Source organism: Thermobia domestica, chromosome 2, assembly GCF_964235325.1.
Source record: "Thermobia domestica chromosome 2, izTheDome1.hap1.1, whole genome shotgun sequence".
Classification (NCBI taxonomy): domain Eukaryota; kingdom Metazoa; phylum Arthropoda; class Insecta; order Zygentoma; family Lepismatidae; genus Thermobia; species Thermobia domestica.
In genome coordinates, this window is record NC_137455.1 from 246,400,148 (window position 1) to 246,417,897 (window position 17,750).

At 36.8% G+C, this 17,750-nt stretch overlaps 1 protein-coding gene across 2 annotated transcripts in view; it reads left to right on the forward strand.

Moving 5' to 3' along the window:
* The window catches only part of LOC145678425 (alpha-1-inhibitor 3-like), a 2,648,409-nt gene that overhangs the window by 2,399,281 nt on the left and 231,378 nt on the right, over positions 1-17,750 (forward strand). For both annotated transcript variants that reach the window (XM_081748543.1, XM_081748544.1), the window contains exon 24: positions 4,170-4,404. In XM_081748543.1, coding sequence (XP_081604669.1) covers positions 4,170-4,404 — 235 coding nt within the window. The remainder of the gene's footprint in view (positions 1-4,169; positions 4,405-17,750) is intronic.

The window sequence follows — 17,750 nt, forward strand, 5'->3', positions numbered from 1 at the left end:
TTCAATCACATCGACCATGCGAAAGAAGAGAGAGTGGGTGACATAGAAGAGGCCATCGCTATCAGAGGGAAGCTTCATACATATTTCCTCTACCGGACAGTGGAGGTGATCAACAGGGGAGAGGTGACGTCACACACACACAGACTTTCACTCAGAACAGTAAGTTTTCCTGTTAGCTTTTAGTTAGAAGTAAGCAGTCAAGTAGCGAGGAGGTCCATACCTGCGTGTTCAGAATATGATTATGCATATGAAATAATGAAATTTTAATATGATCATACAAAGTGTTCGAATGAATGAATGAATGAATAAACAAATGTTCCTTCCCTATCCTGGGTTTTCTTCCTCCATTCCACATTACAAGTTCACACATTTTAGTATGATCACACATAGTGTTCTGAATTTGCAAAAGCAAATGAACCAATAAAATAAATATTACGAGTGAATAAAGAAATGTCCCTTCCAATCTCCTCCATGGGTAAACGGTTAGCGCACACGCTTTCGCTCTGGGTCCCGGGTTCGATTCCAGTTTTAATGCGTTTACACAATTGAAACAATGAGAATGTTATACATACGTTCCTTCAAAACACAAGTTCCAAAGCAAATGATCCAATAAAATAAATATTCAATCTCCTCCGTGGCTAAGCACTTACTGTGCAGGCCTTTGGCGTAGAAGTCGCGAGTTCGATTCCCATTTTTAGAATGCTCACACATTTTAATATTTTCGGAACACTTTAACAACGAGTATGCTTTGGCATACGAACTACTACACAAGCTAAGCTCCTATGAAATTTTTAATACAATCACAATCAAAGATTCTTCATTGCGTAAATAACGAGGGATTGTAAAAATCATAGTTTCTCTGGAAGAACCATTTTGAGGATACTAAGCAATACAGGGGCTATAGGAGGTTCCTACACAGGGGCACTCTTCAGAGGCTCATTCTGAAGACAGGTGTATTCTAGGAAGGCCATTTTAGGGGGTCCTGAACAATACAGGGGCTATAGAAGATCCCTACACAACAGGGGTCATACCTTTAACACCGAGTATTATTATAAATAATACGAATAAGATAAAAAAAACCAGGGCCCATGCTCCTGCGGCCACAACAAGCATCAACGGTCATTACCATCCCAAATGCCATTCACATTTTAGAAAATCGTCACCTACTTTCAACCATGTAACACTTAACACGACGATACTTTCTCTAGCTTGTCTACTTAGTTTTGCATGAGGCGGTATCCCCTTAGTCGTGTAGAATCGTCGATTACTCTACTAACTTCCGAAGTAGGAAATTTCAACGGAGCGTTTATGGCAATGATAAGGCAAATGATAGCTAAGTTTTCGGGTAAGAATAAACAAAATATTAAAAAGCTTTCTTTTAAAAATAAACAAAAGATAACTGAAAACAGGCACATGATGAACAATCTTTCGAGTATAAACGAACAATAGAAAAATGATATATTAGAAGAAATGTGTATTCTGAAAACTGAAGTACAAAACTGTACGCAATGTTCAAACCAAAGTAGTAATTGATGTAAATATAATTTCTAATGATATTATTCACGTGAACACCAACATTAAATGTTTGTCTGCGGAAATGAATACGTGATTAGTAACGTTCACTTGTGAGGTAGATGAAAAGCGTTGTAATTAATAGAACAGATGTCAGTATTAAAAGTAAATGTGGAGGTGAATAAGGTAAATTTTAGAACTGAACTACAAGTGAACGAGATAAGGAAATGCATGAGACGTATAAGTTAGTAAAAATTAGTAATATGGAATTGAACAGGAAGATAAATTAGAATTATATGAGATACCAAACTGAAAGCAAGTGTCAGGCAACAGATAATATGCAGATTAGGTTAGAGCTATTACTATATCCTTAAGAAGTATATGCAGGGCCATCAGGATAGTACGCACTTCCAAAGAAAAAAGAAGATTCACAATCGGTGTACCTATGTAGAAGTTATTTATGAGTTTACACACAACAAACATACACGCATATATATAAACGGATCGAATTAAGAACCTTCTCCTTGTTTTTGAAGTCAGTTAAAACACAAAATGTTGAAGGAGAAAAATTTAAAGTTTGTATTTTAAAAGTTGTGGCGACTTAATATTCAAATTCACATAAGGACTTATATTTACATCACAGATTGCAAAGCCCATAGGCATTAATAAAACCCACTGATAACATATACCTACTAATTCAAAAATTTCATGATATACCATTGCATGATCTCCCAAGAGACTGTCCTAAGACGATTTCAAACTCGTATCCACCAGATCGGTTTCTAAACTTTGGACCAGCTGCCACCTATCTTCTGAATATACTCACGTATCTTATATTGTAAAATATTAATTTAGCTCAATCAAACTCAGAAATCAAATCCACCTAACTTGCGTCCTAAATTTTGAGAGGTGTACCATGGATCTTTGAAATTCTCCTAGGGACTTATCTATATATTTGCAATATTCAGTGTTTCATAAGCTATGATGCAGTTCTCCAAGTACTAGGTGTGGGTAGATTATAATATCGTCTTTCCAAAATATTATATTTTTTGTCAATTTTATACCAATCAAAGTGAAAGAGATGGACCACCTAAATTTACAAAAGTATGTAGTCGTATCTTCCAGGAATCTAACATGCAATGTAACATAAACTATAATAGTTTCCAAATTAAGAAGAAAATCACAACGTCGTCCATCAAAAGAAATCAGCAATTTTTTCCTATCGAAAGGAACAAGGTGGAATACCCACATTTTCAGATTTATGTACCCGAGTAACTTTTACCTTTTGCAGTTCTCAAATTTAAGGGACGCCCCTGTCAAAATTTGAGAGTGGTATGCCATAGAACTTATATGTTATTAAAGAAGATAGACTTATATTCACATTCATAGGACCATATGCTAGGAAAAATTCGCCATCATGGAGAATAAAATAACAAACATTCCAAATTTGAATTTTTGGTAATGTTTTACTCACCGAAGGCAATTAGATGGACCACCCAAAATTTTATGAGGTATACAGGTCCTATCGCATCTATCAAATTTTTATTTCTGTCGTTTTAAAAAAAATAGGGTGTGGTCTTATGTATCCCTGCCGAAAATTGATGTGTATAGATGAATTGGACCAAAACCCTTGGGACCGTTAACTCATAATCCTGGACACACAATCCCAGCCATAAAAGATTTGGGACCATGCATGCTCAACTAGATATGGTGTTACAGTTTCAATACCCATTATATTACTTTTGATTTCTGGATAGATATTACGTTATTTGTTATTATATGGTTGGCAAATTGCCTTTATAGTTCCACAAAAGCAAATATACTTTGACTACTTCAATCAGATATCGAGATTAAGCTCATGTGTATCAAATTACGAACTCGTTTAAAGGAACAACAATAAAGTGGCTCAATGATAAAGCGCTCGGTTTAGTGGTAGACAATGTGATTTTGTATACAAAAACATTTACATGTGTCCCTGGGATTTATAGGAATTCTCCCATTTCTTCATATATTTTCGTCTCACCGATTCTTCATTTTTCAGACTCCTACAATACTTGTGCGTGGCATTTAGCCAACGGGATGTAACCAAAAAATTGTTAAGCTGTGGATTTCGTTTGCAGGACCTCTTCTACATTAACTTACCAGCTCTAAATTTTAATGTGGTTAACTTCATTTATAACTACATTTAAAATTTCACGACTTCTAAAAGTGAAGGTAGAAAGTCATGAATTGTTGAAGACGTCAGGATTTTTAATTTCAAATTGTGGATGTTACAAACAACGATATTCGATGTTTCTTGCAGCAGAAGTGTGCATGAATTATATCTAGTCATGGTAGCCTATATTAATAGTGAAACATATTAAATTCGTGATCAATGTATTGCTAGCCAGCTGATGTTTTCAGTATTTATTACGAATTTAACGACGCATTTTTTCGATAACATTTATTACTTTTTAAAACTTATTTTAGTTTCTTTCAAAATTTCTTTACAGATACTGCATGTTTGTGTATATATATATAGTGAAATAAATGTGTGCAAATAATGTCGGTTGGAAATAACTGTGTTAAATATTCCTAATGATATATTATGTTAATGTTTTACCAGTTATTAACTAGGTAATTTCAATCAAATAATAATAAATTCTATTTTTTTTCAGAGTGTCTTGAGGTACAATGTGAAGACTCCGAAAGGAAGTGATGCATTTAGTTTGGAAGTTAAAACACAGCCTGTTGCTTCAGTTGACCATTGTACTGTACGAAGAATAGAAATCTGTATGAATTATAAGTTACGGGATGGTGAATCTAATATGGCCGTTCTAGAGGTACAAATGATATCAGGATATGTTGTGGACAAGTCATCTCTTCAAAGTTTAAAATATGATAAAACGCTAAGTAAGTTTATTATTAATAGGTTTTGGCACTGTAGATATATCCTTGTTGATGCAACGCAAAAGTTAGTACATAGGTATTGACAGTTGCCCACTGGATAAAATGCAAGACACTGCTATGGAACTGAAAGGGGGTAAAGTAGAGATTTTGTGGTTGCGGATACGAATCGAATTTTAAATGCAATATGATGGATCAAATATGGCAGATAAAAGGTCAAAACATATGTACAGAACGGACATATGTGATTATTGTACATGTAGTAGAAAATGCATATCGTACATAGCAAGGCAAATAGGGACAGGTGATGTTTTACAATAAACATAGAGCGTGTTTTGCTATACAATCATGCCAAAATTGAGGCACGGAATGAAGGGAGGTTTTTGTAGCGCACATGAAAGTTGTGTTATACGTACAGATTGCAATCACAAATAATAATTATTTTACTATCAACTCTTTTCCCCGCCCCCGAAGTGATACGCGAGGATCGGCATTGTTATATATCGTTGGAATACTCAAGGTGTCAAGGATATTAATTTTTCTTTCGACGAGCTCATTTGAAATAACTGAAGCAGAAATAATTCTGTATTGCATGTTCTTATGTATTTTCTCCTAAAAGCTTGTGTTACACCTGTTCCTTTGACCTCTACCATTATCATTAGTCACTCTACACCATTTTCCCCTCCTCTTACACACATGTTACGCACTGCAGTTCATAACTAGGGGCTATAAGTGTAAATGGCATAATGTGATAACAGAAAGACAATTGTCAAAACACAAGACATATTTTTACTCCAAAACGCTCACGTTTTCACTGTCATTGCAATGTTTTAGTTCCATAGATGTGTTTTGCAGTTTTCCGCCATTTTCGATCCGCCATTTTGAATTTAATACTTTTAGTATCCAATTCATACATAGCGACGTTGAATATCTTTATATACTCAATTCCAGGTCCATAACTTTATTTCTTGTAATTTGTATCCCCCATGTTGGATCTACCATTTTGATTTGTAAACATTTGATGTGAGATTCGTACTCAGCTACCTTTCAAATCTATATACAGGGTTTGTATGATAAGTAATGAGACCAGGTCTGGAAACATTGTTTTATTGATCTGATCTGTACAGGGACTTAAAAGCTTTCGAAGTACTCTCCTCTTGCGTCGATGCACTTCTGCAATCGATGTTTCCACGCTGCAAACGCCCCCTGGAAGTCAGCAGCCGGCATGTCCTTTAGAAATGTGGTCACGGCTGCTTGGATGGCTGTGACGTCTGCAAAACGGGTTCCTTTCAAGCGTGGCTTCAGCTTCGGGAAGAGGAAGAAGTCGGCCGGGCTCACATCTGGGCTGTAGGGTGGTTGTGGAAGGACTTCCACCCCAATCCGGGTCAAAAAGGAGGTCACTAAGAAGGCGGTGTGGGCAGGGGCATTGTCGTGATGCAACTTCCACCGGCTAGCGATCGCCGGTCTTTTCCGCTTGACGCTCCTGTGCAGTCTCTCAAGGACTTGTTTGTAGAAGGCGGCGTTGACGGCTTGTCCTTGGGGTACAAACTCCTTGTGGACCACCCCCACATTGTCAAAAAAAAACAATCAACATTGTTTTCACCTTTGACTTCGACATTCTGGCCTTCTTGCGGCGCGGGGACGCAGGAGTGTGCCACTCCGCGCTTTGACGTTTCGTTTCAGGGTCGTACTGGAACACCCACGACTCGTCACCTGTTATGACGTCATCTTCAAAGTTAGGGTCACTGTTCATGAGGTTCAACAGTTCCTGACAACAATCAACACGTCGTTGCTTTTGTTCGTCAGTCAACACTCGCGGCACCAGTTTCGCACAGATTTTTCTCATTCCCAATTGTTCCGTCACAATCTTGTGCACTGTTGTGTGGTTCATATCGAGTTCATCAGCAATCAATCTCAACGATAATCGACGGTCTGAGTTCAGGAGATCCCTCACTTTTGCCACAGTTTCGTCCGTAGTCACTGTTGTCGGGCGTCCAGCCCTCTCCAGATCCTCAACGCTTTCCCGGCCGTTCCGGAACGCACTGTGCCAACGAAACACCTGGGCTTTGGATAGGGCTTCCTCTTTGTAGGCCTCCGTGATGAGAGAAAGCGTCTGAGTAGCCGTTTTCCCCAGGCGAACGCAAAATTTGATCGCATAACGCTGTTCGATGGAACCCTCCATGTTTGTTGATTTTCCGCCGTGACAAGAATGTTCACAAGGGCTTTGTCCAAGGCTTGTCCGCGCTCCACTAAGGCTCGGAGCCAACTGACGCGCGGTGCGTTGCTTTGCTCGGACCCCCCCCTACATCCTCCATCACCGACAAACCCGCTCCAGCGACACGCGCGCCGCGGCGCGGCGAGTCTCATTACTTATCATACAGACCTTGTATACCACGTCTCAAAACAGTTACATCATAGCTTCCCATTTTGTTCGCATTTTCTTGTGTTTCCGAGCTTGCCTTGTTCCGATCTTCAAATGGTCGCTACACCCCTACAGGCCTCATTCAAGCGAGATATTTCAAATGTGAGGTGTATTCGGTGTGACCTTTCCAAGCGTTCAAAAAGTCTCTATACACCTGAATTGTCACATATTCAAAGCAACGAGAAAATTATTTTACTCAAAATGTATTATATTTTATGACATAAAAGCACTATGTACAGGGCGTAGCATATACACACACGTTTTCACAGCGAATGATGGAAATGTCCCCCATGAGCCTCCAAACATGCTTGCACACGTTTCTTCTTGTTCTCAAATACTCTCACAAGTTGTTCATGTGGAATGCTATGAGCAACATCTCGAATAGCTGTTTCGAGTTGTTGTAGCGTGTGGGGGTTCCTTTTATAAACAGAATCGTTTGTATAACCCCAGAACTAAAAATCCGGAGGATACAAGTCAGGAGACCGAGGTGGCCACAATCCCTTTGAAATTATTCGATCTCCAAAAACCTCTTGCAGTAATCTCATGGATTGGCGAGCTATATGTGCTGTAGCGCCATCTTGTTGTATCCAAGCATTACGAATTTTGTCTTCCGTTAGTTCTCCCATGAACTGGTGAATTATTTCATAATTTCGAGTTGAATCTATTGTTTGTCTGAAAAATATGGGGCCGACTATTCTTCTTCTAGATACTGCAATCCACACCCCTACCTTCTGGTCATGCAGAGGAACTTCATGTATGACATGTGGGTTTTCTGCACACCACAAACGTGAGTTCTGATCATTGACGTAACCTGATAAATGGAACCAGGCCTCATCAGTAAAAAAAAAAAAAAAAAAAAAAAAAACATTATCCTAAACATCGTCAGACTTGTCCATAGCAAACTGTGTAAACCATTCACAATACTGCACTCGTTTTACACTGTCGGGAGGAAGTAACTGCTGCACCGCTCTCACCTTATACGGGATAAGACGCAGTTTCTTACGAACTGCCTTTTGTGCCGTACCAACAACACTTATTTCGCAAGTTTTCGAAGTGGTTTATGGGGGCTACGTTGCATTGCATCCGATATGTGTAGCATTTTTTCTTCATCGAGCACTGACGGTCTACCACTTCGATCATAGTCCATTACCGTTCCAATGTCTCTAAATTTATCGATCAGTGCCCTTACAGTATGATGATTAGGAACAGGTGTATCCGAAAACTTAGATGCAAACTTATCTTTGACTGTCTGTTTGTACTCACCTTGTTCACGGATCTCACCTTGTTCAACCAGGATCGTTGTTCCAAAGTTAACACCATTGTTTCAGAGACCGCTAACTAGATGCAACAATCACTTCAACGTCACTTTGCCGACTGGAATCTAAGAAAGGAACTTCACGCAAGGCGATAAATAGCAGTGTTGCAAACCTTCGCATAAAATTTTATTTCATGTGACTTTGAATGCGACTTTGACTTGCCTCGATTCAGGTGTATAGAGACTTTTGAACGCTCTGTATAACAATGCAGATTCCCGGGTACCACTTCACATACTTCCCTTGTAAGTTTAAGCACGTACGTCTTCCATGAACTCAATGTGCCCACAATTTTTTTGTAACTGAACTAGTTCACCTGACATATAATTCAACAATGAAAAAAAAATTTCATCCCGCCAGAGTAACATTTGTACTCTCAACAAGCAAAAGTTTTTTTTTTCGTATTACTGATAAGCAGATTGGTTCTTTTCCTGTTCCCTTCAATATATTCAAAGAACGATCCGTTCTTCCAGATACAATACTTTGGTTCTTTTAAGTTATATGATCCCGGGTGTCTTGGTTTTAGAATCCGATTTCTCTTAAGAAGGATTCTAATCTCTGGATGTAATCCTTTTGTGCCGATGAATTGAAAAATTCCGAGTTATGATTCTCCAACATGATCAATGTTTTCATTTAAACCAGTCAAATAACTTTTATGAACTGTGACAGAAGGGAAACATACAGGGTAGGATTGGCGTTTCAACGCATGAACAGAAAGTTATTCTAGACGTACAGCCTTGAACGCACAAATACGGTATTTTGCTCTTCTCGTATTTTATACGACCCGACTCGTTGGCAGTAGCGTAGCTAAAATATTTTTCGGGGGGGGGGGGGAAACGAAGGGCCCAAGAAATGGTGTGTGTGTTTGTGTGTTCAATGTTTCCATCTTTGTTGTTCATGATTTTACTGTTTATGTGTGGCTGATTGATTTAGGTGGAATGTAGTAGCAGAGAAATATATATATACACACACACACAATCAAAAGGGAATAAAGTGCCTCGTTGAAACTTGCGCTTATATCATGATGCTAGTTATTTTAGGAATTTGCTTATTACATACGAAGGCAGAGCTACTAGAACTTTAGCTATACTTTCGAATCAAGCTGATATGCATACTGCTATGGTAGGTTTTCACAAACAGACTAGTAGAAACTCCACTAAAAGTAAACTGAACTTACTCCGTAACAGTTTACATTACAAAAAAAGAGTGTGTAGTTTACTTAGGTAGTTAATAAAACTGCATATGAATACAAAAACAAAAGTATGATCAACCATGTGCATTTGAGCTTAGCGGTAGAACAATGACTTCAGATTCGGAAGATGATGTGATCGATCACTCGTGGGCCAATATTTCGACTTCGGAGTTTACCAAGATTCTTCCATAGTTCACTAGCGAAATGTTTATGGTTCAATTGACTCATTTCCCACATTTCTATTCTCTGAGCCTCGGATGTTTCAAAGCCTTAATTTAAATTCAAATGTAGTTGAAGTAACTTAACGCTACTATCCTGCAGTCGATGCTAAATTAATATTGTTTCTTTTGAGATTGGATATGAAGGCACAGCATTAACTAGTAGGCTTACATCCTGTTTAAAATTCACGTTACCACTGATTTACTGTTCTGCATAATTCCTACAATGTAATTTTTTCGGAAATGGTTAAGCATATTTTGACGAAGAACAAATATAAATCTGCAATAAAATTTAGTATTCAGTGACTGAACTCACTGAATGGAGTCTTTATAGACCAGTTCCATAAACTCCTGATATATCTCTGATTACTAAATATCAGATAACGGGATGACACAACCTGGTCACGGAAGTAACTACTACTTTTACACAAAATAACATTACTGCCGCCACCAACTTGTATCATCTTCACGGGCGGCGATTAGGGGGGGCAAAGGGGGGCAGTTGCCCCTCCACTTTTTGATATGACTCATTAATGTATATAGTTTCATTTGGAAATATAAAGTTTTGTATGTAGAGCTCCTCCATGGCTAAGCGGTTAGCGTACGCGCCTTTGGCGTGGGAGACCCGGGTTCGATTCCCGACGGGAGCTCATGTGGTTCGGATTCCACGTTAATCAGTAGGTCCACGTCTCACATAGCCTCGCTGCTGAACGGGACGTTAAACTCAAAATCACCTCACCTCAAAGTTTTGTATGTATTATTGGTTCATAGAATACAAATCGTGCCATAAAATATTTGCCGTTCCATGAGTACGTATTGGTTATCTTTCCGTGAAGTTAAGAAAGCTACAGAAATTGCGTTTTAAAAATGCCACTAAAAATGGCCCAAAAATTAAGCTGTTGGAGCGAGACAATTCGAGCGTACTTTCATTTCATCTTACAAAGGTTCGATATGTTAGTAAGCCGCTCTGGATCTAATTGAGATATCATTTCGCAAGAAAAGAAGTCCTTCACAAGTTCTTCTTTAATTGCACAAAACTTGACAGTTCCTAAAACAGTTCTTTTCTTGAAAAATTGACAGTTCTTTTCTTCTTTCTTATAGTAAGGAATATTTTGATTTGATTTTTTTCAGTTTAACATCCTGTTCAGCAGCGAAGCTATATGAGACGTGAACTTAATGATTAACGTAGAGTCCGAACCACGTGAGCTCCCTCCGGGAATTGAACCCAGGTCTCCCACGTCAAAGGTGCATACGTTAACCGCTTAGCCACGAAGAGGCTCAGTAAGGAATATATAATTTTGCAGTGTAATATACGAGTTTAGGGGTGTACATATTCAGTTTTGTTATACAATTAAATTTAGTAAATTCAACATAATTCTAGGTTTTAGGATTATTTTGTATAACTGGAATGTGGAGTGACTAAGTATTGTTAAGTTTTGATGTATTCCAAGAAAATGAAAACTGTATCTAATGGCAACGAACATGTTTCGGGAAGCTGCAAAAGTATTTCTTTGAATGTTGTAGCATATGCAGCAATATACCTACACGACGTCTTTCAAATTATTACCAACGAGTTTTTAGTAAACTCACACATATTGTTCTAGTAATCTTTTACGAGGAAATTAAAAGATATGATCCAATTAAAAATCATTACGAATGAATAAAAAGGAAAATGTCCCGTATGAATAAAGTTTATTCCCTCCCATCTTTCTTATGATCACAATCAAAGATTGTTCTGAATTTGGTATGCAAATGATTCAGTAAAATAAAATAATACTAAAGAACAAAGAACAAAGTATGATCACAATCAACATCACTCATTTAGTACTCACACGCAGTGTTCGAGTTTCCAGGGGAAACGATCCAGTTGAAGTCAATACAACGGACAAAAAATGCGGACAAAATAAAATTAACATCATGTTGTCAAAAACAATCTAATTAAAAAGCTGGGTTCGAAATTAATTTTATTTTAGTATAATTGTTCTAGTAAGCTTCATATCAATTTTAAAATTAACATGTTTTCATAAAACAATCTAATTGAAAAGCTGGGTTCAAGATTAATTTTATTTTAGTATAATCGTTCTAATAAGATCCATATCAATTTTAAAATACTGTATGTTCACATCATCGTTGATCTAATGAAGTATATATCGAAGCGAAGATATAAAAAAATAATACGTAAGCAAATCTTTCCTACGGAATCAATCAAATAATTTTTTTTATATAAGTTGAGCTTCCTATGGAAGCGATCGATTAAAAATTATTACAAGAAAATTAAAAATGCGATATAAATAAATATGACGCGTGATACATGTCATTCACCGTACAGGAAAAACCCTTGCCTACTTTCACCATGTGGCGTTTTCTCCAACCTCTTAACTAATTAAGAAAACCGTTAGTTAACATTTTCGGCAAAGTCTTTGCTTACAATTCTAGAAGTTTACTACTTATGATCTCTGATGTCAGCAGACTTCAGTTCTTGAAAATGCATAGTTCTTGTATTATATGAAATAGTGCTCCTAAATCTCATTTGTCGCATTGGAAGTAACAGACATAAATGTATTTTATGATTGTTAAAGTAAACACGCCTTTCTTTAACTAAAAATAAGTTAGTCAAAGGGTGAGATTCAGACGGCGTCATTTAGAGGGATATGGAAGGAACAGTTATCCCTCCTGGGTTAGAAATGTATATATAATTTATCAATATAATAGTAATAAGTGAAAGATTGCTATTGAAGGTGACAAAGATCCTGCTGTGCCCTGCCATGGGGGAGGGGCAATCGGGGCGACGGCCTCGGGCACCGAAGTAAGGGGCTCAAAATTCGGAAGGGAAATAGAAAAGAAAAGAAGGAAAGAAAAAGAGAGGAATGAAACACATGTGCAAATGTGGGCATGTGCATATATATAAAATGAAAGAGAAAAAGTAATATAAAGTGTTCAAAATTAAGGAAAAGCAGGGTTTACTTTTTAAAATTTTCTCACCTTTCGCTGCTTGTCTGTCGATCTCACTTATATGTACGGGAGTGCAGTCGTATACTCTCGCCCCAAACGCTTGTTTTCCACAACACAGTAGTAATCCTACTGAAGATTTCGTAAACTGAACTATTGATGCGTATGCAAGGAAGAAACCAAGGCTAATATGATTGATTTAGAATGATAACTTTTTGTAAAGATATTCCTATGTATGTTTGTTTTAGGGCAAAAAATATTTGAGTTAATTTAAATCTTTTTAAAAACTTCTACATTAGTAACAAACAGTAACTACTGAATATAGGAAATAATAACAAAAATAGCTACTGTAAATAGCGGTTAAAGTTTAGTCTAAAATATTTTTCCCAGTTTTTTTAATGTTTTATATAAAATTAAACAATTGTTGTTTTTTTCAAAATTATAATCTTACATTGTATATTTATCAACAATTAGTCTCAATATTACGTAAGATGTGCATGTGAATGGAATTGTTAAATATGCTGCTTTCTTACAAAAATATAGAAAAACAACCCTGCCCCCGAGGAGTTCACATTCCCCCCGGGTGAAAATGTCTGAATTCAACACTGCTTCATGGTAAATCATTGTGCATATTTTTCCTTCTAATTTAAAAATAGAAAACAACTGCATGAAATACAGAACTCAGGTTTATAAAAACAAACTTTCTTTTCCGAAAGCTGTATCCAACTTTTCGCTAAGAAGAAAGTGATCTAAGTGAACAAACAAATCTCTCGTACTTTTAAAACATCGAGTTGAGAATCGAGTTCCCTGATGAATGTAATACTCAAACTGGAAGCGGTACAAAACAACCATTTCCGGTTCTAACGTTAATCACTATACAGTAAATATGGTAATAGATAGCGACAAGCGGTTTCCAGTAATCGACATATATAATATTCATGTAGATAGAATGGTACCCAATTTGTGCATCTGCTGAAAATAATGAGCTTAGGAAGGTTATTGAGCATTTCCCGCTTTAGAAAACGTGTGCTTGGTAAAGAATGTAGAGAATTGGCTGGGTCAGGCACGTAGCCAGAATTTGGTAGTAGGGGGGTCCGTGACGAAATACTGTACTACTATATCGGGGGCTCGATCATTCTAAACTATTTTACTGGCAACATAGATTGGTTCGTTTAGCCAAGATTTCTAATGGGGGGTGGGGTCATGACATGAAATATTGTGGTTACACACCAGGGGCTCGATCAATCTAAATATTTTACTGACATCATACCCATATTGATTTGTTAGGACAATAAAATGAGGATATGTTAGTTCGTATTTTAATAACAAGCTATGAAGAAATCTCGAGTGAAAGAACATTTAAAAAAGTATTGAAAAACATATAGTCTTCCGAGGTCATTCGAGCTCGGTTCTTGTCTTCTTTCTTCTTCTTTCTCTTACCTTCGTTTAATGACGTCAAGGATAAAAACGAAATCTCTTTTGGCAGTAAAGATATCCACCGAAATGTAACTAGGATCTATGTTGCCAGGTTCTAGGTGATTGTAGGCATTTCTTAGGTTCAACCTGACAAGGGACATCACCCAATTGTCCGGCTCCGATTTCAATGAAATTTTTATTGCTGATAGAGGACATGTATTCATTACTTGTGATGACAGAAATTTTTACCATGGTGCATGTTTTCTATTTTTTAATAATTTTTAAAGGTTGTGATGTGGTTAATAGAGAATACTGCAGAAGTCCCTTACTACCCTTTGTAAACGGAGTGTTAATGAAAGAACAACCATGTAGATACGTATAGGGCATAGGGGGAAGTCGTATGGTACGTATGACCTTGACGGCAGCCATCTTGAAATCCGCCATTTTGAATTAAGGTCAAGTTTTTTAAATGCGAATAGGGTAATGTGATACATAATTTCGGGCTAGAATTTAATCAGGAAGACAATGGTGAAGTTAGTTTTAAGATGCGCCCATTTGGTGAAAAGTTACAGGCATATTAATTGTTTATACTTACTATGTGCGTAAGTCCCTTACCTCCGCTTCTAACCCGCGTATTAATGATAATAAGTGGATAAAGGTTTCGGTAATACATATTATGCCTAGAGGGAAGTAATACGATAAGGGTATCATTGACGGCACCCATTTTGAAATCCGCCATTTTGAATTAAAGTGAAGTTTTGAAAACTGAAAACCATAGCATGTGGCACCACATTTTAATAGTAAATTTTCCCCAAAAGTCAATGGTATGCTTATTTTTGTTCTATAGTTAACCAATATTAATTTATGACTCTTCTAATATCCACGAAACGTCCATTATTCGATCTTTCAAATTGGCAACACTCTTAATTTTCATCGCATGTTTTAAGATTCCAACTGGCACTTTGCAATTGTTTTCGTGGCTCATGTTTTCTAAATTTATTACATTTTTTTAAGAGTTGCGATTTGTCAGTTCATGAATAGTGTTGGGATAAGCATCCAGCAATCTTTCTGAATTTTGAAGACTTGCCATGTGGTTATTAATTTCATAGGCAATGTAATTATTTATTTCCTATACCTGCCCTTCAAAAACTCGTTTACTGACGAATCATCGCAGAACAAAATAACTCCAACTTTGCATTCAGGTAATACCGGAGACGTAGCTTGTAATGGATAGTAGACGAGACGAGAAATCAAATGAAAATTCACTTCAAAAAAGGAAACGAAATATGATTGTTGTGTAAATCAATGGTCTTTTGTTTTGTTTTATATTTATTTGTTTATTGTATATTTATTTATTTATTTTCTATGGCAATATTTTAGCTAGTCAGACAAAAAAGTCATTCGTTTTCTAGTGATTGTTGTCGATGGTTCATGTTTGTAAGATTTATAATCAGTATTGATCGGGAACTCGATTAAGTTACACCTCTTTATAAACAAGTTACCTGTTTTTCATATTTTGTTCATGGTACAAAAAGTATGTTAGGAACAGTCATATCACGTATCTTTGATATTTTCTATCATTGCTGCTGTTCCTTTAAAGTTATAAAGTTGTGTTTATTTTTTAAAAAATACTGTTCGTCGTTTGCGCAACATGTAGGCTACATTTCATGATAATTTTGAGTTCGTGTTACATCAATTTCTTATAATTTCATTTGTATTTCTTTACATCACATACGTCCATAGGTACCTCATGTACTCTGGGTTAAAATAAATAATTACACTGCCTAGGAAATTAATAATTACATGGCAAGTCTTCAAAATTCAGAAAGATTGCTGGATGCTTATCCCAACACTATTCATGAACTGACAAATCGCAACTCTTAAAAAAATGTAATAAATTTAGAAAACATGAGCCATGGAAACAATTGCAAAGTGCCAGTTGGAATCTTAAAACATGCGATGAAAATTAAGAGTGTTGCCAATTTGAAAGATCGAATAATGGACATTTCGTGGATATTAGAAGAGTCATAAAATAATATTGGTTAATTATAGAACAAAAATAAGCATACCATTGGCTTTTGGGGAAAATTTACTATTAAAATGTGGTGCCACATGCTATGGTTTTCAGTTTTCAAAACCTCACTTTAATTCAAAATGGCGGAATTCAAGATGGGTGCCGTCAATGATACCCTTATCGTATCACTTTCCCCTAGGCATAATACGTATTACCGAAACCTTTATTTACTTATTATCATAATACGCGGGTTAGAAGCGGAGGTAAGGGACTTACGCACATAGTAAGTATAAACAATTAATATGCCTGTAACTTTTCACCAAATGGGCGCATCTTAAAACTAACTTCACCATTGTCTTCCTGATTAAATTCTAGCCCGAAATTATGTATCACATTACCCTATTCGCATTTAAAAAACTTGACCTTAATTCAAAATGGTGGATTTCAAAATGGCTGCCGTCAAGGTCATACGTACCATACGACTTCCCCCTATGCCCTATACGTATCTACATGGTTGTTCTTTCATTAACACTCCGTTTACAAAGGGTAGTAAGGGACTTCTGCAGTATTCTCTATTAACCACATCACAACCTTTAAAATTTATTAAAAAATAGAAAACATGCACCATGGCAAAAATTTCTGTCATCACAAGTAATGAATACATGTACTCTATCAGCAATAAAAATTTCATTGAAATCGGAGCCGGACAATTGGGTGATGTCCCTTGTGAGAATCTCTCTGATCGAATCGGTTTATCGATCGTCAGATTGTAGTCCATAGGATTAGCATGGAGCTAGATGGACTTCGGAATGCCCCGTTACAATAATATCCATTTTAACTTGACCTCCCCCCTCCCGTTTCCTCCACACAAAGATCCTCGCAAGGAAAAATAACCAAACGCTTGCTGTAGCTTTATAATTTTAACGATGATTCTTCTTCTTTTCGTTTCTTTTTGTTCTATCATTCCTTAAATTTTTCATTTCTGGTTCCTAAGGGGGATGACCTGACCTACCCCTTGGCTGCGTGCCTGACTAGCTCAAACGGGAAACAAATGACAAAGTGTTAGAAATAGTAGGAAAGAAAAGAACAATTTTAGGTGTAATAGAAACGAGGAAGAGAAACTGGTTGGAACATTACCTTGAAAGGAACTGGGTCATGAAGAACATGCTAGTACATATGGTGGCAGGAGAAGCAAGGAGCGGCTAACGAGGCTACGGTTGATGGATGGTATTAAAACACTAGTCAAGTAGTATATGTTTGATTACTTCACCTGTTATGAGTCAAGTAGTGTAAATTTGATGCGTATGCATTGTTTAAGCTTGGCTGTGACTTATTATATCTATTGATATATGCTTAATTTTTACAACACCGAGGTGAAGGTTGGCTAGTCACATAACTTAAAACATTGATAGGAGATGTCGCTTAATGTACAATATTTAGTTTTCCTTGCCTGTGTGAATGTTCGAAAAATTTATCACTTTCGTCGCTCATAAGTAGCAGCAATGTAAACAGATGTAAATCATCGATTTCTTTGGTTCTTGATCAATTCATTCATATTTTCACCTCTTCTAGATCCTCAAAATGCCATACTACAATCGGATGGTCAACGCGTAGTTTCTTTCCAACTTCTCGTGTTGTTGTTTTCCGCAGAACTGCTTCGGGGATCAGCTTCAATTCGTAGTATCCAACAACGGAACGACGTTAGTGATCTTCCCTATCCTCCAAGAGTACAACAGAATTTTTAGAACCAATCTTCTATTGTATGTTCGCTTACATTACCATAATTTATATCTCACTTTCATTAATGTTTCAATTTGTTTTGGGTCCT